The 23,211-nt window shown below is 49.6% G+C and overlaps 2 protein-coding genes across 2 annotated transcripts in view; both read right to left on the reverse strand.

The window, feature by feature from the left end:
• Positions 1 to 11,610, reverse strand: part of Igdcc3 (immunoglobulin superfamily DCC subclass member 3) — a 60,550-nt gene extending 48,940 nt beyond the window's left edge. The window contains exons 1-2 of the mRNA XM_045160609.1: positions 11,550 to 11,610; positions 10,622 to 10,927 (exon numbers count right to left, since the gene is read on the reverse strand). Of these exons, the coding sequence (XP_045016544.1) occupies positions 10,622 to 10,927; positions 11,550 to 11,610 (367 nt within the window). The remainder of the gene's footprint in view (positions 1 to 10,621; positions 10,928 to 11,549) is intronic.
• Positions 11,611 to 20,286: 8,676 nt separating this feature from the next.
• The window catches only part of Igdcc4 (immunoglobulin superfamily DCC subclass member 4), a 44,968-nt gene continuing 42,043 nt past the window's right edge, over positions 20,287 to 23,211 (reverse strand). The window contains exon 20 of the mRNA XM_045160610.1: positions 20,287 to 23,192. Within this exon, the coding sequence (XP_045016545.1) occupies positions 22,767 to 23,192 (426 nt within the window). The 3' untranslated portion in view covers positions 20,287 to 22,766. The remainder of the gene's footprint in view (positions 23,193 to 23,211) is intronic.

A 23,211-nucleotide genomic window follows, 5' to 3' on the forward strand; every position in this document is an offset into this window, starting at 1 on the left:
GAAAAAAAAAAAAAAAAAAAAAAAAAAGCAGAAAGAGAGAGAGAATGGGAGGAGAGAGAGACTAGTAATAGCTAACTAACGTTGCTTCTTAGGCAGGATCTCACCAGAAATTACCTGCAGCCTGTGCTGAGCTCTTCATGGCTTTCATCACAGGTTATTGTTTTGTGTGTTGTTGGTGTTTTAAAAACATTTTATATCTATTTATTTATTTGAGAGAGAGGGAAAGACAGAGAGATAACGGGAACATCAGGGCCTCTAGCCAATACAAACGAACTCCAGATGCATGCACCACCATGTGCATCTGGCTTATGTGGGTTCTGGGGAATTGAACCTGGGTCCTTAGACTTTGCAGGCAAGTGCCTTAAACAACGCTAAGCTATTTCTCCAGCCCTGTTTTTTGTTTTTTTTTGGCTTTGTGGAGGCCAAAGGGTAACATTGGGTATTTTCCTCAATTGTTCTACACCTTTTTTTTTTTTTAAATTTTTACTTTATTTTTAATTTTTATTTATTTGAAAGCAGAAAGAGATAGACAGAAAGAGAATGGGTGTGCCAGGGCCTCTAGCCACTGCAAACCAACTCCAGGTGCATGCACCTCCCTGTACATCTGGTTTTATGTAGGTAATGGGGAACTGAACCCCAAGTTGTTAGGCTTTTCAGGCAAGTGCCTTAACTGTTGAGCCTCCTCTCTGGCCCTGCTTTTACTTTTTTTTTTTTTTTTTTGGCTTTCACTTTTTTGAGACAAGGCCTCACACTGCACCTGGATCTCACCAATTTAGCTCAACTAGCTAGATAGCAAGCCCCTGGGTCCTTTTATGTGGGTGCTGGGGATCTACACTCAGGTTCTCATGCTTGTGTGGCAAGCACTTCCCTGACTAAGCCACCTCACCAGCCCCCACTTTTTTGTGCTTTACCCTGTCTTTGTTATTGTTGCTGTTATTGTTTATTTTTATATTTATTTGAGAGTGAAAGAGAAAGAGGCAGATAGAGAATGGGCGCGCCAGGGCCTCCAGCCACTGCAAAGGAACTCCAGACGCGTGCGCCCCCTTGTGCATCTGGCTAACGTGGGTCCTGGGGAATCGAGCCTTGAACCCGGGTCCTTAGGCTTCACAGGCAACCCCTTAGCCGCCAAGCCATCTCTCCAGCCCTTTTGTACTTTCAAGATGAGGAAAAGTGGGCTGGAGAGATGGCTTAGCGGTTAAGCGCTTGCCTGTGAAGCCTAAGGACCCCGGTTCGAGGCTCGGTTCCCCAGGTCCCACGTTAGCCAGATGCACAAGGGGGCGCACGCATCTGGAGGTCGTTTGCAGTGGCTGGAAGCCCTGGCGCGCCCATCCTCTCTCTCTCCCTCTATCTGTCTTTCTCTCTGCATCTGTCGCTCTCAAATAAATAAATAAAAATTTTAAAAAAAAAAAAAAAGATGAGGAAAAGTGAAGCTCAAAAAAGTCAGGTGACTTGTCCCAGGTCCCACAGCTAGCGGATGGTAGGAATCAAGCCCCAAGACCACCAAGCCCAGCAGTTTGCTTTTTCTGGCCACGCCCCAAATTACTGTTGGAACTGCCCGGCCTGGCTTAGTAAGACTGCATCCAAAATTCAGCCGTGATCACATTGTAAATTAATGGACAACACCTACCATCACCAATCACACTCACTGAGCTTTTCCTAGACACCAAATCCTGTGCCAGAGGCTTCATTCCACTACCCCAGAGTCCTCCCAAAGGCCTGGCACACTGAGGGAATTACAGCCAGCTCACCAACATAAAAACTCAGGGCCATGCCTGCTCAGGGCTTGTGATCAGGGACTGACAGAGCTGGTTCAAACCCACACAGGACCGGCCCTGAAGCACTTCCTATACGGATTTTACCATGTCACCCATTGTCCCTCAAACTAAGAGATTTGTGCCATGAGACTGAGTGTTACTGGAGCATTGGTAATGCAGTGTAGCATGTAGCATTGGTATTACCTGGGATCTCTTTTTTTTTTTCATTAAAAAAATTAAAAAAAAAATTTTTTTTTTGTTCATTTTTATTTATTTATTTGAGAGTGACAGAGAGAGAGAGAGAAAGAGGCAGAGAAAGAGAGAGAAGGGCGCGCCAGGGCCTCCAGCCACTGCAAACGAATTCCAGATGCGTGAGCCCCCTTGTGCATCTGGCTAACGTGGGTCCTGGGGAATCGAGCCTTGAACTGGGGTCCTTAGGCTTCACAGGCAAACGCTTAACCGCTAAGCCATCTCTCCAGCCCCATTTTTTAAAATTTTTATTTATATATCTATTTGCATCTAGAGATGAGAGAGAACAGAGAGGAGAGAGAGAGAGAGAATGGGAGTGCCAGGGCCTCTAGCCACTGTCAACAAACCCCAGATGCATGAGCCACTGTACTTTATGTGGGTGCTGGGGAAATCGATCTGGGGTCCTTAGGCTTTGCAGGCAAGCCCCTTAACTGTTGAGCCATCTCTTGAGACAGCCCTGGGCTTTTGTTTGATGTAGAAATCTAGGCCTTGTCTAAACCTACGGATTCAAAAAATCAAATCTTCTCAACATGCTCTGGCGATTGGCAAGCTGGGCTCAGTTCAGGAAACTCTACGTGGTCCCAAGCACCTCACTCTCATTCCTCCAGGGGTCTGAGACCAAGAACCGAGGAGTAGGGACTGAGGGCAGAAGGACGCTGGGGTGGTTCTTCAGGTCAGCCTCATTTCTTTTTTGTTGTTTTGTTTTGTCGAGGTTGGGTCCCTTTCTAGCCCTGGCTGACCTGGAATTCACTATGTAGTCTCAGGGTGGCTTTGAACTCATGGCGATTCTCCTACCTCTGCCTGGGATTCAAGGTGTGTGTCACCATGTGGGAGTCTCCACTTCTTGAGCACTAACCCAACCCTCCCTGGAGTCATTCAGACACATGGATCTCAGTTAAGAGAAAGCCAGCGGGCCAGCCCCTCCATAGGCATAGCAGAGGGTGTATGAGGTTCATCTTTATTGTCAATGTGACTGGATTGTTTAAAAAATATTTTAGGCTGGGGGCGGTGACACACACCTTTAATCCCAGCACTCCCAGCATGCGGGAGGCAGAGGTAGGAGAATCACCATGAGTTCAAGGCCACCCTGAGACTACATAGTGAATTCCAGGTCAGCCTGGGCTAAAGTGAGACCCTACCTTGAAAAAAACAAAAAAAGTTATTTGAAAGAGAGAATGAGAAAGAGGCAGATGGGGGGAGAGAATGGGCACTTTACGTGGGTATTGGGGAATCAAACCTGGGTCCTCTGGTTTTGCATGCAAGTGCCTTAACCATTTAGCCACCTCTCCAGCTCATTGACTGGATTTTTAATCACCTAGGAGACGCACCTTCGAGCATGTCTGTAAGGTCGGCTTCCAGAGAGGTTTAACTGAGATGACAAAGGGCAACCTAAATGTGGGTGCTGCCATCCCAAGGGCTGGGCACCTGGACGCAACTTAAAAGGAAAAACAATGTAGCCGGGCGTGGTGGCACACACCTTTAATCCCAGCACTCGGGAGGCAGAGGTAGGAGGATCACCATGAGTTCGAGACCACCCTGAGACTCCATAGTGAATTCCAGGTCAGCCTGGGCTAGAGCGAGACCCTACCTCGACAAACAAACAAACAGCCCTGGCTGCGTCATATGCCTGCCCCATGCATTTCCAGCCATGATGACAGACTGTACCCTCAAACTATGAGCCAAAACAGATATGTTGTCACGGTGACAAGAAAACTAACCCACATGATCTAGGCCCAGCCAGCCTCAGGCTCTTCCTGAGGCTAGAGAGAAGCCCTAAGCCCTCCCACAAGGTTTGCACAGAATGAGAAACACTTGGCCTGACAGATTTCCCTGGAGTGCTCCCTAGATGGATGCCAATGAGGGAGAACGCTGGGGCTGGCAGTGCAGTAAGGCCGTTTCCCTCAGCTGGAGAGTGTCACCCCCATGGGCAGCCAAGATTACATTTAAAGTCTTTGTCCCTGAAACTGCCTTTAAACAAAGAAGGAGGTAGTGGCTCCTGTTATGAAGGGGGCCGCGTTTGGGACGCACTGGCCTTCATCCTTCAAGGTAGGATGACCTACACGTCATGGGCTAGGAGTTGGCCAAGGAAACTTGTCCTGGTCCTGTTAGCGAGTCCCAGTTTTCAGAGCACGTGGGCCGGCAAGCAGGGAGCAAGAGGTTGTTTAGAACTCTGAGCTGCTATATCCTATGAGGGACCCACTTCAAGGGAAAAATGAAGACCCCACGAAGCAGTCTGCAGTGTAATCCGCCCCGTGTGGTAAGTGCCTGGTCCAAAGACGGCATCTGGGGTGGACAGGGGAGGCCTCCGGTCAAGGGCTCTTGTGCCCCTGCAGACTTGCTCATGGACAGCTGCATGTCTGGGTGCCTCACTGGGCTCGTCCACTGGGTGCATATGAGCAATGCTGTCCCTCCCTCCCCACTGGCCTCTGTGGAGCCCAAGGGAGAAGCAGGGGATTCTGGAGGCTTCTTTCACCTTTTCAGAAATCCACCATCCCCTGTGTCACACAACATCTGCAGTGCCCACAGGCAAATGGACAGGGGGTGACTCCCGAGGAGAAAACCCTGGTCACTAATTGACTCTGAAGTTGTCTAGGGACACCAGCCTGTGACATGAGAAGAAGGAGGTAGCCACATGGTCGCTTGGACCCACACATGTCTCCAAGGGGCACAGCCTTTGTGTGTGTGGAGGGACTACACCAGACTGCCAGCGCTCAGAGACAGCACCTCAGCTGTCTCTGGGACCCTAAAGGATTAACCAGGGTGACTCCACTCAATGCCTTACACTGTAAAGACTTAGAGGATGGGCTGGAGAGATGGCATAGAGGTTAAGGTGTTTGTCTGCAAAGCCAAAGGATCCCGGTTCAACTCTCCAGGACCCATGTTAGCCTGATGCACAAGGGGGCACACGCATCTAGAGTTCCTTTGCAGTGGCTGGAGGCCCTGGCGTGCCCATTCTCTCTCTCTCTTTCTCTCTGCCTCTTTCTGTCTTAAATAAATAAATAAAATACATTTTAAAACTAAGAGAGGAAATCAATCATTTTGAAGGCATTACTATGTATAGACAAACACCTTTAAGAGTTGGGGATGTGGCTTAGGGGTCGCATGCTAACCCAGCATGGTCAGGGCCCTGGGTTTGATCTCCAATACCACCAAAAAGAAAGGAAGGAAGAAAGAAAAAGAAAGAAAGGTTAGGCATGGTGGTACATGCCTTTAATCTCAGGGCTCAGGAGGCAGAGATAGGAGGATCACTGTGAGTTCAAGACCAGTCTGAGACTAGAGTGAGTTCCAGGTCAGCCTGAGCTACAGTAAGACCCTACCTCAGAAAAAGTGTTGTGTGGGGGTGGGCAGCTGGAGAGATGGCTTAGCGGGTAAGGCGCTTGCCTGCAAAGCCAAAGGACCTAGGTTCGATTCCCCCAGGACCCATGTAAGCCAGATGTACAAAGTGGCATGCATCTGGAGTTCCTTTGCAGTGGCTGGAGGCTCTGGCGTGCCCATTCTCTATCTGCTCCCCTTCTCTCTCTCTCTGCTTTTCTCACTCTCTCAAGTAATTTAAAAAAATATGTATATTTAAAAGAAAGAGCTGACCATGGTGGCACATGCCTTTAATCCCAGCACTTGGGAGGCAGAGGTAGGAGGATCGCTGCGAGTTCGAGGCCACCTTGAAATTATATAGTGAATTTGAGGTCAGCCTGGGCTAGATGGAGACCCTACCTCAAAAAAAAAAAAAAAAAAAGAGGAAGGAAGAAAAAGCACATTGATTTTCTCCTCCTCTCATCCCTCTGTAGCTTTACCTCCCAGGATTCTAGGCTGCTGACATAAAGACCCCTGTAGCCTCGCTCCCTCACCAGTGAGAAAAGCCATGGTCGCATTTTCCCCCAGAAGTCTCACTCCTTCTATTCCTAGGTCCCAGGTCTTCCTCGGGTTTCCACCCTCCGTCCACACACCCAGCCATCTGCTCAGAGGCGGCCCCAGTCTCCCTTGCAGAGCTGGGAGGGCCAGAGACAGACTCTGAGCTGAGCCAGAAAAGATCCCCACCTCCAAGACCCAGGCTGCTACCAGGATAGCTCCACGTGGGGGCCTGGACCAGCATTCCTTAGAACAATGGGACATCTTCCACCCATCAAGAGTTCCTGCCCCCGACAATTCATCATTCACCAGCCGCTCAAAGCAGCCGGGCAAATGCCCTTCCAGCCAGGAAGAAACTTGTCAGTGTTTGCAGGAAAGGAGGCAGCATGCCATAGAAGTTAAGAGGGAGGGTGTGGGGTTCAGGCTGCCTGGACTGAACTCCGGCTGTTCTGCTTCCTGGAATGTCACCAGAGAACCCTAAGCATCTCCAGGCTCAGTTTTCTCATCTGTAAAGGGGGATGTTAACACCTGTCTCCTGGACCATCATGATGACTGGATAAGTCTATGTAAAACACCCCGGGGTGCCTGGCATGCAACAAGCACGTAACACGTGTTAGCTAGGATGGAAGCAACCCGTTTAGGAGAGGAAGGCATTTGTGTGTGTGCAAGGATAGGAGCGCATGTGAGGTCGACGTCACTTGTCTTCCTCTATCACTCTCCACCCTGTTGAGTGAGAGAGTGTCTCTTCGCTGAATGCAATTCACCCGCATCCATTTCGGCTAGTCCACTTGCCCCACAGCCACCTCCTGGGCGCAGGGATTCTATGGGTGTGTGCCACCACATCCAGGCTTGACATGGGACCTGGGGACCTGAGCTCGGGTTCTCACACTTGGGCAGCAAGTGCCTTACTGACTAAGCCATCTCCTCAGACCACGAACAGCCATTTTATTTTATTCTTTTTGTTGTTGTTGTTTTTTGAGGTAGGGTCTCTCTACCCAGGCTGACCTGGAATTCACTATGTATTCTCAGGGTGGCCTTGAACTCAAGGCAATCTTCCTACCTCTGCCTCCCAAGTTCTGGGATTAAAGACGTGCACCACCACATCTGGCAAGAACAACCATTTTAAAGGACAGTCACTTCGCTAGGTACAGAGATTTAGGACAGAACACACTGTCCACTGGTCAAAACTCTCACCCTTTCTCGAAAACACTACTTTGTTGTTGTTTTGAAGCAAGGTCTCACTCTAGCCCAGGCTGACCTGGAACTCACTATGCAGCTCAGGCTGGCCTCGAAGTCACATCACGCTCCTCCCTCAGCCTCCTGAGTGCTGGAATTACAGGCATGAGACACCACATCCCAGGTTAAAAGCACTGAGTCTTAATCGCACACCACATATGGCTTCCTCTTGTGACCTCCCCAAGATGCATTAATAATTTTTTTATCTTTATTTTTTGGTTTTTCGAGGTAGGGTTTCACTCTAACCCAGGCTGACATGGAATTCACTATGTAGTCTCAGGGTGGCTTTGTACTCACAGTGATCCTCCTACCTCTGCCTCCTGAGTGCTGGGATTAAAGGTATATGCCACCATGCCCACCTATACACACACACACACACACACACACACACACACACACACACACACACATATACACATATATATATATATATTTTTTTTTTTTTGAGTCAGGGTCTCATGTACCCTAGAGTAGCCTGGAACTCCTGGGAGTTGAGGATAACCTTGATTTTCTAATTGTCCTGTACCACCATGCCTGTCTTTATTTATTTTATTTCTTTTTAATTTTTTTTTAAATTTTTTGCTTATTTTTATTTATTTGTGAGAGAGAGAAAGAAAGAAGTAGATAGAGAGAGAATGGGCGTGCCAGGGCCTCCAGCCACTGCAAATGAACTCCAAATGCATGCGCCCCCTTGTGCATCTGGCTAATGTGGGTCCTGGGGAATTGAACCAGGGTCCTTTGGCTTTGCAGGAAAATGCCTTAACCACTAAGCCATCCCTCCAGCCCTATTTTTATTTTTATTGGAAAGAGAGAGAGAAAGAAGCAAATATATAGAGAGAATGGGCACACCAGGGCCTCCAGGCATTGCAAACAGACTCCAGTTTGTGAATCTGGCTAATATGGGTACCTGGGAAGTGAACCTGACTGTGTCCTTAGACTTCCCTGGCAAGTGCCTGAACCATTAACCCATCTCTCCAGTCTCCCCATGCCTGCTTTAATTGATGTTGAGGATCAGACTCAGGGGCTACTTATATGCTAGGCAAGCACTCCATTAATTGCGCTACCACACGCCTCCCCCCACCCGCCTTCCCAGCAGGTTGGTTTACACAGTCACATCCAGGGTGAACAGATTAAACAATAACAAGAAGGCTGCAGGATGGCTTAGCGGTTAAGGCGCTTGCCTACAAAGCCTAAGGACTGAGGTTCCATTTCCCAAGACCCATGTAAAGCCAGATGCACAAGGTGGTGCATGTGTCTGGAGTTCATTTGCAGTGGGTGGAGGCTCATTCTCTCTCTCCCACTGTCTCAAAAGCAAATGAATAAATAAATAAGATTATTTTTTAAAAATCAATAAGAACAAATGTTCAAGATAGCAGCTAAAGTACAGAGCCATCACTCTCACCATCACAAGTGGCCATTCATCCCTGCCAGCCAGCCGGGGTCTAAACTCCAAACAGCTCTCCCCTAGCCTCTCCTCTCCTCTCCCAGGCAAAAAGGCAGGTTGGTGTGAAAAGGTATGCTATTTCTGAGAACACCCTGAAACTACTCTGAGCTCTTGTTTAATTTGTATTTAGTCTTTGTTGGGCTAGGCCTCGATCCCAGGGACTCACACTGACTAGGTAAACGCTCCAACACAGAGCCACAGCCTCAGCCCCTACCGTATACATGTACATATGTATGAATGTATGTGTATATGTATGTATATACCTATACGTGTTTAAAAAATAGTTATTTATTTGAGAAAGAGAAAGAGGCAGCTAGAGAGAGAGAGAGAGAGAGAGAGAGAGGGAGAGAATAGGCTCATCAGGGCCTCTGGCCACTGCAAACAAGCTTCAAACACACACGCCACTTGGTGCATCTGCCTTTGTGTGGGTACCTGGGAATCAAACCCAGATCTTTAGGCTTTGCAGGCAAGCGCCTTAACTGCTGAGCCATCTCTCCACCCATTTTTATTTTTATTTTTATTTTTGTGGATTTTGGTGTTTTGTTTTTTTTATGAGGCAGGGTTTCACTCTGGCTCAGGCTGACCTGGAGTTCACTCTGTAGTCTCAAGGTAGTCTCTGCCTCCCAGGTGCTGGGATTAAAGGTGTGCCTCACCACACCCAGCTGATTTTGATTTTTTTTTTTTCTTTTTTGAGGTAGGGTCTCATTCTAGCCCAAGCTGACCTGGAACTCGTTCTGTACTCCCAGACTGGCCTTGAACTCACTGCAATACTACTACCTCAGCCTACCAAGTGCTGGGATTGAAGGCATATGACAATGCAACAGACTCACTATACCTTTTTTAAAGCAAATTGCTAACCAGCTTCATAGCTCCATTACTAGTATAGTGGGGTCTTACCCTACCCAAAAGATACCAAAATTAACCTATAATTAGGGCTGTAGAGATGGCTTATCAGTTAAGGCGTTTGTCTGCAAAGCCAAAGGACCTCAGTTCAATTCCCCAGGAACCACGTAAGCCAGATGCACAAGGGGGTGCATGCGTCTAGAATTTGTTTGCAGTGGCTAAAGACCCTGGTGCACCCATTCCCTCTCTCTCTCTCTCTGCTCCTTTATCTCTCACAATTAAATAAATAAATTAATTTTTTAAAAATTAACCTGCTGGGTGTGATGGTGCACACATTTAATTTCAGCACTCAGGAGGCAGAGGTAGGAGGACTGCCATGAGTTCAAGGCCACCCTGAGACTACATAATTTTCTGGCTGGAAATATGGCTTAGCAGTTAAGGCTTGCAAAGCCTAAGGACTCATGTTCCACTCTCCAGGTCCCACATAAGCCAGACACGCAGTGATGCAAGCACACAATGTTGCACATGGGCACTAGGGGCACATGCTTCTGGAGTTCAATTTTAACAGTGAGTTCCAGGTCAGCCCGGGCCAGAGCAAGACCCTACCTCAAAAAACAAATACAAACAAGAAAAAAAAAATTCATCTAGTTGGGCTGGAGAGATGGCTCAGAGGTTAAGGCACTTGCCTGCAGAGCCTAAAGACCTGGGTTCAGTTCCCCAGTACCTATGTAAACCCAGATGCACAAAGTGGTGTATGCACCTGAAATTCATTTCCAGTTTCTGGAGGCCCTGGTGCACTTCTCTTTCTGTCTCTCTCCTCTGTGTGTAAATAAATAAATATATATATTTAATTTCATCTAGTCAAAATGACCCTTCAGAAATATCTTAAATGTCCCTACAAAACAAGGCAATGATTTTGTCTTTCCACGTGAGAACCACACTCAGGACTGGGCTACACACAGTACAACATGCATGTTGAATCTAAGACAAGCTGGCCCAGGATTCAGGAGAGCTCCCGTCCCATCCTATGAGTGTTGGTCTATGTTCTTGTCAACTCACCTTGCAGTGTGCTAAAGAGCACATGAGAGAATTCTGCCCCCCAAAGCCACTACTGCGCACCAATCAAGGCAAGGAATATTTCCTCAGAGCTCCAGGAGATGCCCCCGTCCCCCTGCCTCCATGGCCTAGCCTGACCCTGGTCATCATCAGTCTAGCTTCTACAAAGGGACAGCAAGGGATATCCACTTACTTGCAGCCTGGATGCGAGCCTTCCGGCTGACCAGCAGCCCAAAGCGGTTCTGAACCACACACTCGTAGTCACCCTCATCAGAAGGGGTGTCTCCCTGCTCCAGCCGGAAGTGAGGGATCAGCAAGGACCCGTTGGCCAAGATGGTGGAGTGGGCACCCTCTGGCAGCTCCACTCCATTCTTCCTCCAGGTGACTCTTACTGGAGAGGTCCCCTCCGCTTTGCAGCCGAGCACTATGGGCTGCCCGGAGACTGCAATGTCATCATTCGGTTCCACAGCAAATGCCAGTTCGGCAGAGTGGCCCAGACCTGCATGGGGAGAGGGGAGGGAAGATGGGGAGAGAGGAGATGTGAGGGCTGGAGAGATGGCTTAGTAGTTAAGATGCTTGCTGGCAAAGCAAAAGGACCCAGCTTCAATTCTCCATGTCCCACGTAAGCCAGATGCACATGGTGGGGCATGCATCTGGAGTTCGTTTGCAGTGGTTAGAGGCCCTGGTGCGCCCATTCTCACTCTCTCTCTCTTCTGTGTCTCTAATAAATAAAAACAAATCTTAAAAAGAAAAGAAAGGATATGTGAAACTGGCATGGACAGCTGGGAAGAAATCCACACACAGGGATTTCAAAGTCACACACACACACACACACACACACACACACACACACGGACACACACGGACACTCCTCCTCAGGAGATTGTCTTCTGGGCTCCATGCATGCATGTACATACCTATACACACACTCATGTACACACACACCCCACACACAGAAACATATATATACACACACACAGTATACACATGACCAAATAATACAAGTTCAAGGTCATTCTCAGCTACATAACGAGTTCAAGGCTAGTTTGTGCTATATGAGACCCTATCTCAAAAGAACAGGGCCTGAGGCAACAGCCTGCTGCATAAACCTGGAGACTGACCAGGAATGTGGATCCCCAGCACCCATGTGAATGCCGGGTGGGCATGGCAGCTGCCCGTCATCGCAGCATGCAGGAGGCTGAGACAGGGAATTCCTGGGGCTGACTAGCTAGGCTGGCCAAATCTGCAAGCTCTGGGTGAAAGAGCCTGCCTCAGTAAATACAGTGTAGGGCAATTGAGAAAGACATCCAATGTCAACCTCTGGCATGCCAGTGCCCACACATGTAAGACACATGCCCACATATACGTATACAAATGCATGCACACACACACACATACATTCATGCATGGTGTATACATACAAGACATAGCAATGAAAGAAGGAAGGGAGAGAAAATGAAAATCTGGAGAGCCAAAGTAACTTCCCCTGACACTGAGTTCAAGGATAGCCTAGGCTAGAGTAAAACCCCACTTTAAAAAAAAAAAAACAAACCTGGGGCTGGAGAGATGGCTTAGCGGTTAAACGCTTGCCTGTGAAGCCTAAGGTCGATTCCCCAGGACCCACATTAACCAGATGCACAAGGGGGCACATGCGTCTGGAGTTGTTTGCAGTGGCTGGAGGCCCTGGTGCGCCCATTCTTTCTGTCTCTCTGTATCTGCCTCTTTCTCTCTCTGTCTGTCACTCTCAAATAAATAAATAAAAATGAACCAAAAAATTTTTTTAAAAAACTAAAAGAATTCAATATGTCCTCACTTACCATTCCTCAACTGTTTAAATCAACAAACAACAGTGAGGCCTGTGTCTTAGGGTTATGTGACATAATTAACAAACTCCAGGGCACTATGGAAAATTCAAGGTTCTAAACAACTTCCCTGCAAGCCAAACCATTCCTCTATCGGGCTGGATGCCCAGCATGGAGCAGAGGGTGTGGTAGTAACCAGGGTACAGGCTAGGCTGTGGCCTGTTGCTGTCCTTACTCCATGCTCTGGGTGTTGGTCCTTTTGGCCTTTGTTATAGGGACAGTTAACAAACACCAAGTTAAGATTTCCCAAATTTAGCGGGGCGTAGTGACACAGGCCTTTAATCCCAGCACTCAGGAGGCAGAGGTAGGAGGATCTCTGTGAGGTCGAGGACATCCTGAGACTCCACCGTGAATTCCAGGTCTGCCTGGGCTAGAGTGAGACCCTACCTTAAAAAATAAAAAAATAAAAGACTCCCCAAACTTAGCAGGAGGGGGAACCTAGAACCTTAATTTCTGGCCAAACTCCTGCTCCAGAGGTCCAGGAGGAAGAAGAGAGAGAAGGAAGTGGAGCACTAGCAGCCACAGCAGACCTCAGCGAGAGAATCAGGAACAAGTGTGCTCTTGGGCCAGGAGCGATGCCAAGAAACCTTCCCTGGCAAGTTACAACTTCACTCCGGGAGGAACGAACCTGCCTGGTCGGAAAGGGCAGCCACAGACCCCCAGCCCCAGCCCCCCCTTCCTCACATTTCCACGCCACGAGCAATCCTAGGACCTGCCCTTCTGCGACCGTCCAGAGCGGTCCCCTGCTGGGTGGGAAGAAAGGAGGAGGGGCGTGGAGCTCCAAGCATCGTCCCCGGCCCAGGGATAAGGACGGTTCAAGATGTCCGAGGCTCATACTCCTTCAAAGCCCTCCCAACCCTCCGCGTGTTCAGAGTAGCAGCCGCCTGGGCAGGGGAGTGGGGACGTGGGCAGTTAGATCAACCCTCGCTGCAGCCGCAGGGAATAAAGTTTCTCCCGGGTGCAGACACGCCGGGCTGCTTCTTGGTAACAGCAAAGCCCAAATAACGTGTCTGCGGAGAACTTGAGGCCGGAGGAGAAAAGGACCAGGAATCCTTCTCTCCCGTGAGATGACGGATGCATCGCAAACCACCGCGGGAACCAAGGGGACGGTCCAGCGAGCCCGGGCCGGGGACTCCGCGCAGGATGCGCCCTGGGGGGAAGGGCGGGGCCAGGGGCATCCCTTCGCAAGCTCCCACCCTGCGCCCACGGGTCACCCGGGGCCACCACCACCCCCGGTGTGTGTGTCGGGGTGGGGGGTGGCTTCCTTCCACTCTTTCCCGATCTCTCCTCGGCACCCCCTGGAGACTTCCAGCCGCAGAACGCCGCGGTGACCTCTCAGCCGGGCGAAAGCGGATGGCTTCCCGCCTCCCCATCATCCACCTCCAAATCCCACCCCCCCCCAACCAACACACCCCAGCCTGGGTCTCTGCAGCCTCCAGCCTCCGCGGGTTCGGAGCTACTCAAGGGTCCCACGGCCGAGCTTCCACGCCCCCAAGCTCGCCCTCCTCGGCTGTCTTCCCGTCCCCGGGCCCGTTTCGCTCGCTCCCCATCCGCAAAGCCCGTTTCCCCTAACTCCAGCTTCACTTGGCTCTGAGCTCCTCCAACGTCCAGGATCCAAGTCCTGTCCCGAGCCCGGGTCTCTCTATCCCCGGACTGTCTCTTCAAGCCATTCCCCTGGTGGCTCTCCCTCGTCCCACTCCGTCCCTCCTGCGCGCGAGGGGAGGAGGAGGGGTGTGTGTGCACCCCTGTGTCCCCAGCTTGAGGACTCGGGATGGAAGGCACCCTGGCTTACCCTGGCTGGGCAGGGACAGCAGCAGCAGCAGCAGCGGCAGCGACAGCAGGAGCGGCGGCAGCGGGAGCCGGGGCCAGCGCAGCGCGGGCGGGCGGCGAGGGGGCGCGGGGCTCGGCGCAGCCATGGGGCTCTCGGTTCGGTCCGCGGAGCTGGAGAGCGATGCGCGCGGCTCCCGGGGTGGCGGCGAGTGGAGGGCGGGGTGTAGGCGGTGGGTGGTGGTGGGGGGTGGCTCTTGGCGGTTCACAGCGTCCCACGGGGCCGGCTCCTAGGCCGGGGCCGGGGCTCAGGCCGGGGCCGAGCCCGGGCGGCGGGAGGCTGGGGTCGCATGCCGGCTTCAGCAGCTCCGGGGGCGCACCGCTTGCGCCATCTTGCACCCACCGCGGCGATCTGTCAGCCGCGCCCGGGGTGCGCGCTCCGCACTCGCTCGCACCGCCCTCCTCCTCCTCCTCGGCCCGCCGCCCCCCTCCTCTCCCCTCCCCCAGCCCCCTCTCCCCGGAGGCCGGGTCTGGGGAACAAAAGAGCCGGCGAGCGCTTTAAGCGGCCGGACATTCCCGGCTGCGCGGCGGACGCGCCCCCTGCGCTTTGAACTGGTGCTTGGAAGCAGCGGGCGCCGTCCCGGGGCTCTTGCAGCCGGGTGTCCTCCTCGTGGTCCGTGCTCTCCACTCCCCCCCCACACACCGCCCCCCGGACTTGATCTAGGGGGAAAGTAGACGCCTAGCGGACTGTGGAGCCCACGAAGATACGGAATTTTTACTCTCACTCACTCTCTTCTGTCCCGCCACTCCCCCCCACCGTCTGCCCCCGTATCCAAGTCTGTGTCTCAGAAATCATACCATAAAATCTGCTCGAAGTTGCTAGAGATTCGGCATTCTAGAGGTCATCTGGCCTTTCCATCCAAAGAATGGGTCGTGTAGCTGCCAAGACTGGTCTCTCGGGTTGGAGCGATGGCTCAGCGATTAAGGCGATTGCCTGCAATCCTGACGACCCAGGTTCAATTCCCACGTAAAGCCAGATGCACAGCGGCGCACGCATCTAGAGTCCGTTTGCAGTGACTGGAGGACCTGGTGTGCCTGTTCTCTCTCTTTCTCTTTCTCTCTGCTTGCAAATAAATAAATTTTTTTTTAAAAAAAGATTTCTCTCTCTAGACTGAGGAGTTCGTGGCACTTGGGTAGATGGGTCAACAAGACAATAAGAGCCCTAAAGAAAACTAGGATACCATCCGGGTTCTGCCTGTTGTCCAGCCCAGCCAACCCTGGTGGTCATTCTCATTGGGCTGGTCTGAAAGCTGAAGACAGAAGTATCTCTCTTGCTCAGTTCTGAAGGCCTTTACATGCACGGGTCCAAACAAATAACTGATAAACTTAGAAAGCACGTTCGTTGTGCTTTCTAGGAAGAAGGCAGGAGTGGTGGCCCAGGCCTTTGATCCCAACACTTGGGAGGCAGAGGTAGGAGGATCGCCATGAGTTCGAGGACACCCTGAGACTACATAGTGAATTCCAGGTCAGCCTAGGCTAGAGTGAGACCCTACCTCAAAAACACAAACCAAAACAAAACAAAAAATTGCCAAGAAGATGGTTGGGATGTGGCTCAGTGGGTAGAGTGACTGTCTAGCATGCATGAAGGTCAGATGACTCAGCTTTTAACCCCAGCACTCTGGAGGGTGAAGTAGGAGTATTGCCATGAGGTTGAGACCACCTTGTATTAGAGTTTCAGGTCAGCCTGGGCTAAAGTGAGACCCTGCTTCAAAACATAAATAAGGGCTGGAGCAATGCCTTACTGGTAAAGGAACTTGCCTGCAAAGCCTAGGACCCAGGTTCAATTCTCCAGGCTCCATGTAAGCCAGATGCACAAGATGGCACATGTGTCTAAAGTTCATTTGCAGTGGCTAGAGGCCCTGGTGTGCCCATATTCTCTCTCTCACTCCCTCTCTCTAAAAAAATAAGGGGAAAACAACAACAAAAATAATAATATGAAGAAGCCAGGTATGGTGGCACACGCCTTTAATCCCAGCATTTGGAAGGCAGAGGCAGGTGGATTGCCATTAGTTCAAGGCCACCCTGAGACTACATAGTGAATTCCAGGTCAGCCTGGGCTAGAGAGTGAGACTCTACCTTATAAATAAGTAAACAATAAGGTGGATGGTGCCTTTAATTCTAGCACTAGGGAGGCAAAGGTAGGAGTATTGTCATGAATTTGAGGCCAGATTGAGACTACATGGTAAATTCCAGGTCAGCTGGGGCTAAAGCAATATCCTGCCTCAAGAAAACAAATAATAATAAATAAATAAATAATAAGGGTTGGAGAGATGGCTCAGCAGTTAAAGGCACTTGTTTGTAAAGCCTGACTGCCTGGACTCAATTCCCCAGGACCCATATAATGCTAGACACACAAAGTGAAAATAATAACAATAATAAATAATGAAGCTAAATAGGGCTAGAGAGATGGCTTGGTGGTTAAGTAACTTACCTGTAAAGCCTAAGGACCCAACTCTCCAGATCCCACATAAGCCACACACATAAGATGATGCATGTGAAAGGTTGCACATGTGCACATGGTGGAACACGCATCTGGAGTTGGATTACAGTGGCTGGAAGCCCTGGCATGATAATTCTCTCTCTCACTCTTACTTTCACTATCATTTAAAAAAAAGGGGGGGGGAATGGTGGAGAGATGGCTTAGTGGTTAAGGCATTTGCCTGCAAAGCCAAAGGACTTCAGTTCAATTCCCCAGGACCCATGTAAGCCAGATGCACAAGGTGACACATGTGTCTGGAGTTCATTTGCAGTGGCTGGAAGTCCTGGTGCGTACACTCTCTTTTCTCTCTCTTGTTTTCTCTCTTTTGCTCTGCCTCTCTCAAATAAGTAAATAAAAATATTTTTTAAAAAAATGACTAAAGCCAGGCGTGGTGGCGCACGCCTTTAATCCAGCACTTGGGAGGCAGAGGTAAGAGGATCACTGTGAGTTCGAGGCCACCCTGAGACTCCATAGGAATTCCAGGTCAGCCTGAGCTAGTGAGACCCTACCTCGAAAAAAAAAAAAAAATCAACTAAAAAAGAAGTTGTTCAAGGTCATACTCAGGCATTTGGATGCAGCCTGGGCTACACAAGATCCTATCTCAATACAATAAGTTAGTAACGTAACGTCAGGCCGCCAGATGTTTCACATTAAAGGAGACAACAGGATCCACGTGAACGTTAGAAAGGGTAGGGATGTATGTCTCTAGGAAATACTTATCTTTGCTGGCCCACAGAGATCTTGAATCTTGGCCTTTCAATACTGTGTTCAATGATCTATTGAGTCCAGAATGATGGGTGAGTCTATAAAAATTATAAAGTTCTAGATGCTGGAAATTTATAGGTGGCAGTCTTTGCCTCACTTATGCATTTGCTCTGGATTAGACTGGGATAGCAGAAGTGTGTGAGTGTGTGTGTGTTGTCAGCTTTCTTTCTTTCTTTCTTTCTTTCTTTCTTTCTTTCTTTCTTTCTTTCTTTCTTTCTCTTTGTTATTTTGAGGCAAGGTCTTACTCTAGCCCAGGTTAACCTGGAACTCACTCTGAAGTCCAGGCTGGTCTCAAACTCACGGTGATGCTCCTACCATAGCCTTCTGAGTGCATTCTGGGATTAAAGGTTTATACTACTTTACCTGGCCTGTGTGTGTGTGTGTGTGTTGTTTGCTTGAATTTAGACAGTGTTTCATGTAGCTCAGGGTGGCCTCACACTCACTATGTAGCCAAGGCTCACCTTGAATGCCTGATCCTCTTGCCTCTACCTCCCAAATGATGAGATTATAGGTGTGTACCACCATACTAAAGTCTTTCTTTCTTTCTTTTCTTTTTTTTTTTTTTTTTTGGTTTTTCTGAGGTAGGGCCTCATTCCAGGCTGACCTGGAATTCACTATGTAGTCTCAGGCTGACCTTGAACTCATGGCAATCCTCCTACCTCTGCCTCCCAAGTGCTGGGACTAGACTAAAGGCACGTGTCACCATACCGGGCTCTGTACTAACTCTGGATCTTGGACTCGGGAGAGTCAACCATATATAAAACTAAGCTTGGAGCTGTAGAGATGGCTTCATGGTTAAGATGTTTGCCTGCAAAGCCTAATGACCCTGGTTTGATTCCCCAGTACCCACATAAAGCTAGATGTGCAGAGAGGCACATGCAGCTGGAGTCATTTGCAGTGTCTGGAGTCCCTGGCATCATGCCCATTCTCACGCTTTCTCCTATCTCTCTCTGCATGCAAATAAATAAATAAAATGTTTAAAAAAGAAGAAGAAAAGAAAAAGGGGCTGGAGAGATGGCTTAGTGATTAAGGCACTTACCTACAAAGCCTAAGGACCTAGGTTCGATTCCCCAGTACCCATGTAAGCCAAGATGTACAAGGGGGTGCATGCTTGCAATGGCTAGAGGCTCTGGCGCACCCATTCTTTCCCTCTCTCTGCCTCTTTCTCTCTCCTTCTGTTTCTAAAATATATAAATAAATAATACCTTAAAATAAAAGAAGAAGACAAAAAACAACTGAGTTTGGTACATACAGGTAATTAAAGAAGTGTAGGGCTCCAGGCCTGTGGATGGACCTGTCTGCTAATGGTGACAGTTCGCATAGCCCAGGGACTCCTCACTGCTGTAGCAACAAGTAGATAGGCCTGAGGCACCACTCCATAGAAGGCCATGGAGGAATTCATGGTCAGGGGTCCCAGTCTGCCACAGCTCCCAGCGGATTTCACTGAGGAAGGACACCAGGGAGGCCTGGGCCTGCTCTAGGAAAGGTAAGGAAAAGAAAGAACCTCCCCCCTAGGCCTAAAGCCCCAGACCGCCCTCCTGCAGGGTTTGAGCCATCAACAACCCCTCACCGGCATGTTCTGGACTCCAGAGAGGTCAAATTGGCGTCCTGAATTGCTGTCATTTTAAATTCATCTTGACAAGTGTTTAATTCTTCATTTATCCCAATCCTTGGTCTGAGAATGATATGCAAATAACGCCTATTCTGATGCATGCAAAACACAAGCTATCTCTCGGTATGATCTGTCAATTAACTCTAGGTCTGGCCCAGCAGCCACTCTGGGGGTGGTCTTGGGCAGGGCAGCCCAGGGATCATGTTCCTTCCAGAAGCATATCCTGGGACCTTACAGATCTCTGCCTGCCCAGGATGGTGGTGATGCTCACAGGCGGAGGTTGCTCAAGTTCATGCCTTTGGGGCATCTGTGAAGGCGACTGTGCAGGGTGCGACACTGGGCATGCTCCCCGTGACTGTGTGAGTCATGTGTGGAGATGACAGCTCTTCCCTGGTACCCCAGAAAGTTCACGTCGGGATGGCCAGAGAGCTTGACTGACATGATTGATTTCCCTAAGAGTTGTTTTTCACTTGAGGTGATGCTGGGGAATCAAACCCAGGGCCTGGCATCACTCATGCGTGGCAAGTGCTCTATAACGCAACAACCTTTCCAGCTCTTTCCCCCGTTGTTTTTTATCTTTTTATTTATTTTTATTTATTTATTTTTTTTTTTTTTGGTTTTTCAGGGTAGTGTCTCACTCTGGTCCAGGCTGACCTGGAATTAACTCTGTCATTTCAGGGTGGCCTTGAACTCATGGCAATCCTTCTACCTCTGCCTCCCGAGTGCTGGGATTAAAGGCGTGCGCCACCACGCCCGGCTTTATTTTTTATAAAACTATTTTATTTATTTTGTTTTGTTTTGTTTTTCGAGGTAGGATCTCACTCTAGCTCAGGCTACCTGGAATTCACTATGGAGTCTCGGGGTGGCCTCATGGTGATCCTCCTACCTCTGCCTTCCTCCTGAGTGCTGGTCTTAAAGGCTTGGGCCACCACACCTGGCCTTATTTACTTATTTGTGAGAGAGAAAAAGAGAATGCTGTGCCAGGGCCTCTAGCCACTGCAAACGAACTCCAGACACATGCATCACCTTGTGCGTCTGGCTTGCATGGGTCCTGGAGAATTGAACTAGGGTCCTAAGGTTTTACAGGGAAGCACCCCTAAATGCTAAGACATTTCTCCAGCCCCCCTTTTCCCTGGTTTGAAGATTTTCTCCTAAGTACCTCTTAAGTAGGGAAGATGGTTCCGTTCTTTCTTATGACAATCTGTTCTCTATTCTCAAAACCCACCATTTCCCATCCTGGTAGGATATAAACATCCCAGGCCCCAAGAGGCTGAGAAAATTCTAGTCATTGGTTTCATAAAGAATAACACATGTCTGGAAAATAGTTTATTAATTCATTATAGGGACAAATACATGATCAATGCCTTAGCATAACACTAAAGAATATCATATTTGTAAAGAGGAAAAAAAGATGCTGGAAAACAATTAAATAATATGGCATAAACTAAATACAAATAAATGTGCAGATAAGTATTGATTACACTTGTCATGCATCAGGAAAAGGAAGACTTTTTTTTTTTAATGAGACTCAAAAGTACTTAAGGCATCCATGGTAGGAGACAAAGGGATTAATACCCTGTAAAAGGCCAATAGACTCTTTCCTAATAAAAATGCTGCTACAAAGACTCAAACCTAACACTTCCCAATTACTCAGAGCTCAAATCATATATAATGCTAGTGAGTAATGACCACTTTCTTATCAACTGTGAGTTATAGGCAGATACAGATTTATTACTTATTTGCTTTTGAGAAACAATTTTCCACCCAACCTAATGGGTTATAAATTGTCTCATTTGCAGCTATTTAATTTAAACCAGAACCTCAGTGCGTGTTAAACAAGAACATGAAAAATGACTGTGTGGTGTGATGCTCAGAGCCTACTGTTAAAACAGCTATTTAATTCAAGGCAGTTTTATTTTTTTTCCCCTAAAAAGAAAGGAAAAAAAAAGTCAAACCAGCAAAATAAAATGAGGCTTTTGACCTTCAGAGCAACGAGAGGCGTACGCACAGTGGCATTGGCCACAGCAACGCTGAATGCCACAGAAATAGTACAAGTGACAGTTCTGTCTTTAACGAGATACAAAACCGACATTAATCATCTTTAGTGTTATCATAGGCTGGCTGAGGAGAGGGGGGAGGAGGAAGTGTAGGTGAGGTGTCAAACATGAGTGACACCCGAGGGTAATAAACACAGATGCTTTCGGGGTCTGAGAAGGCTGCAACTCTGCTGAAAGACATTTCACCATTAAAAAAAAAAAAAGAAGAAGAAGAGGAAGGGGCAGATAGACTGGTTATTTCTAATTTGGCCCAGAATCCAGAGTTAACACTTGATGTGCCAAGCAGTTAAAAAGCTGCAGTGAGAGACCAAAGACCCCAGATCCAAGAAGAGGAGACAGTGAAAAAAAAAAATCAGATAAATGACACCTGTTTCCCCACACAGGAAATAAAGCCAAATCTATTCCTGTGGTGCAGGTCAACAGAAAATGATTGCAGGACCCAATTTAAAGAAAAACAAAACAAAATTAAGCCACTATCCATTTCCTATGCATAAACCTCCCTTCCAGCATGGGGGGGGCGGTATATGAGTCCTCTCCCCATCCCAGGTCCAAGGGAAGCTGGGCCACCACTTCCTTTTATCCCTTCAGCTTTACCCCGGGTCTGAAGCCCCTTCCATGTAGCAAACATGCCTCCCTCCTGCACTGGGGGGAGGCAGTCAGTGACTTTATTCCGAGCCTCTGGGTCACAGTCCTTTGACCAAACTTCTCTAGTGCAACCTGGATTCATGACCTGCTGACAAAGCCTCCTGTCCCAGCCCTAAGGAGCAGGAGACCAGGGGAGCTGGGAGGTCTTCTCCACGCCTGCCTGGCGTGGACCACCTGCCCGGGGAAGGGGAAGGGTGCTAGGCCAGGGAGCAGCCAGGGAGCAGCGGGGACACGGGGTCGCACTATGGCCTGAAGCCGACATGAGGTAGTCATGTTGTCAGGGAAGGGTGCGTAGGCTGAAAGCAGGCAGAAGTGGATGGCAGCAGCGCAGAGAGAGGCGAGAGAGACAGGAAGGATGGAGGGGAGGGGAAACAGGAGGGAAGGATGGAGATGGCAGGGGAAGAGGGACTCTGGAATGAACCAGGGGAATAAGTTGACCGGAGGCAGATCACTGGAGCAGTGAAGGGGACAGGAGAGGACAGCAAGGGAAAACAGACTTCAGAAACCAGGCACTTCCCAAATTACATTAATTAGATGCAGAGTTGCCGGAGGAGAGGGGATCCAAGCTGGCCCTTGGGGAGTCTGCGGAACTGGGTGTGGGGAGGGGGGAAAGGACAAAAGGGCCACGGGGCTGCAACTTTAGGCCTGTACAGCTACTGGCGCTCGGCTCAGCCCAGTCCACGGCAGAGGGGCCGGGGCTGTCTTTGTGTAGACAGGGTATCGAAGACACTCTCAGAGTGTGTAATAAAAAGCTGTGGTGATGAAGGTGGTGCCCACAGGACTGGCACCAGCCCATTGTGGAGACTGTAGTGATGCTGCCTCGGGTGGTATCTCCCAGCTCACTGACCACTACACACGCGTGTGCATATCCCACGGAGCTGTGCCCTCACATGTCTCTTACGTAGCATTTATGTGTCACAGAGTATGGTGGGGAGTGAGTCAAGTCCTTTTCTCCCAAGCCGAAAAGCATCCCCCTCGGGGGGGGGGGAGGGGTTCCGAATTGCTGGCTGACATCTGCAATACACACGTGTACATACACGCCATGTATGTCCCATGAGCCAGACCAGCCTGCCTCAAAGTGTACCTTTTGCTCAGGGGAGCTGAGCCGAGGTGGAGATGGGGGCCCTGGGCAGGGCCGGGCTGGCTTCTAGAGGGCAGAGGGCTTTGGGCTGGCAGCTGTTTCCAGGGGTCTCCTCTACAGCCCTGTTGGCCTGGGCCTCTGGGCAAGGGCACAAGTCAGAGGTGGCCTCCGGCAGGCAGGTGAGCCTGTCTGGCCCAGGGGCTACCCGCTCACAACCTCCAGGCCCCCCGTCCGGCCAGCCTGCGCTCTGCGCTGGGTCCACAAGCCCTGAGGCGGAGGCGGCTGGTGGAGCATCTGCAGGTATCTGGTCCTCCGGCTCTAGGCCTTGAAGATGAAGGTCAGGACTCCCTCTGCATGCACTGAAGTCCGAGTGGACAATGACCTCAGCCTCCACCTGGTTCCTGCAGGCCGGGGGTTGCTTCTTCCTTCCATTGCCCTGCTTAGAGCACAGAACA

Source organism: Jaculus jaculus, chromosome 10 (assembly GCF_020740685.1).
Source record: "Jaculus jaculus isolate mJacJac1 chromosome 10, mJacJac1.mat.Y.cur, whole genome shotgun sequence".
Classification (NCBI taxonomy): Eukaryota; Metazoa; Chordata; class Mammalia; order Rodentia; family Dipodidae; genus Jaculus; species Jaculus jaculus.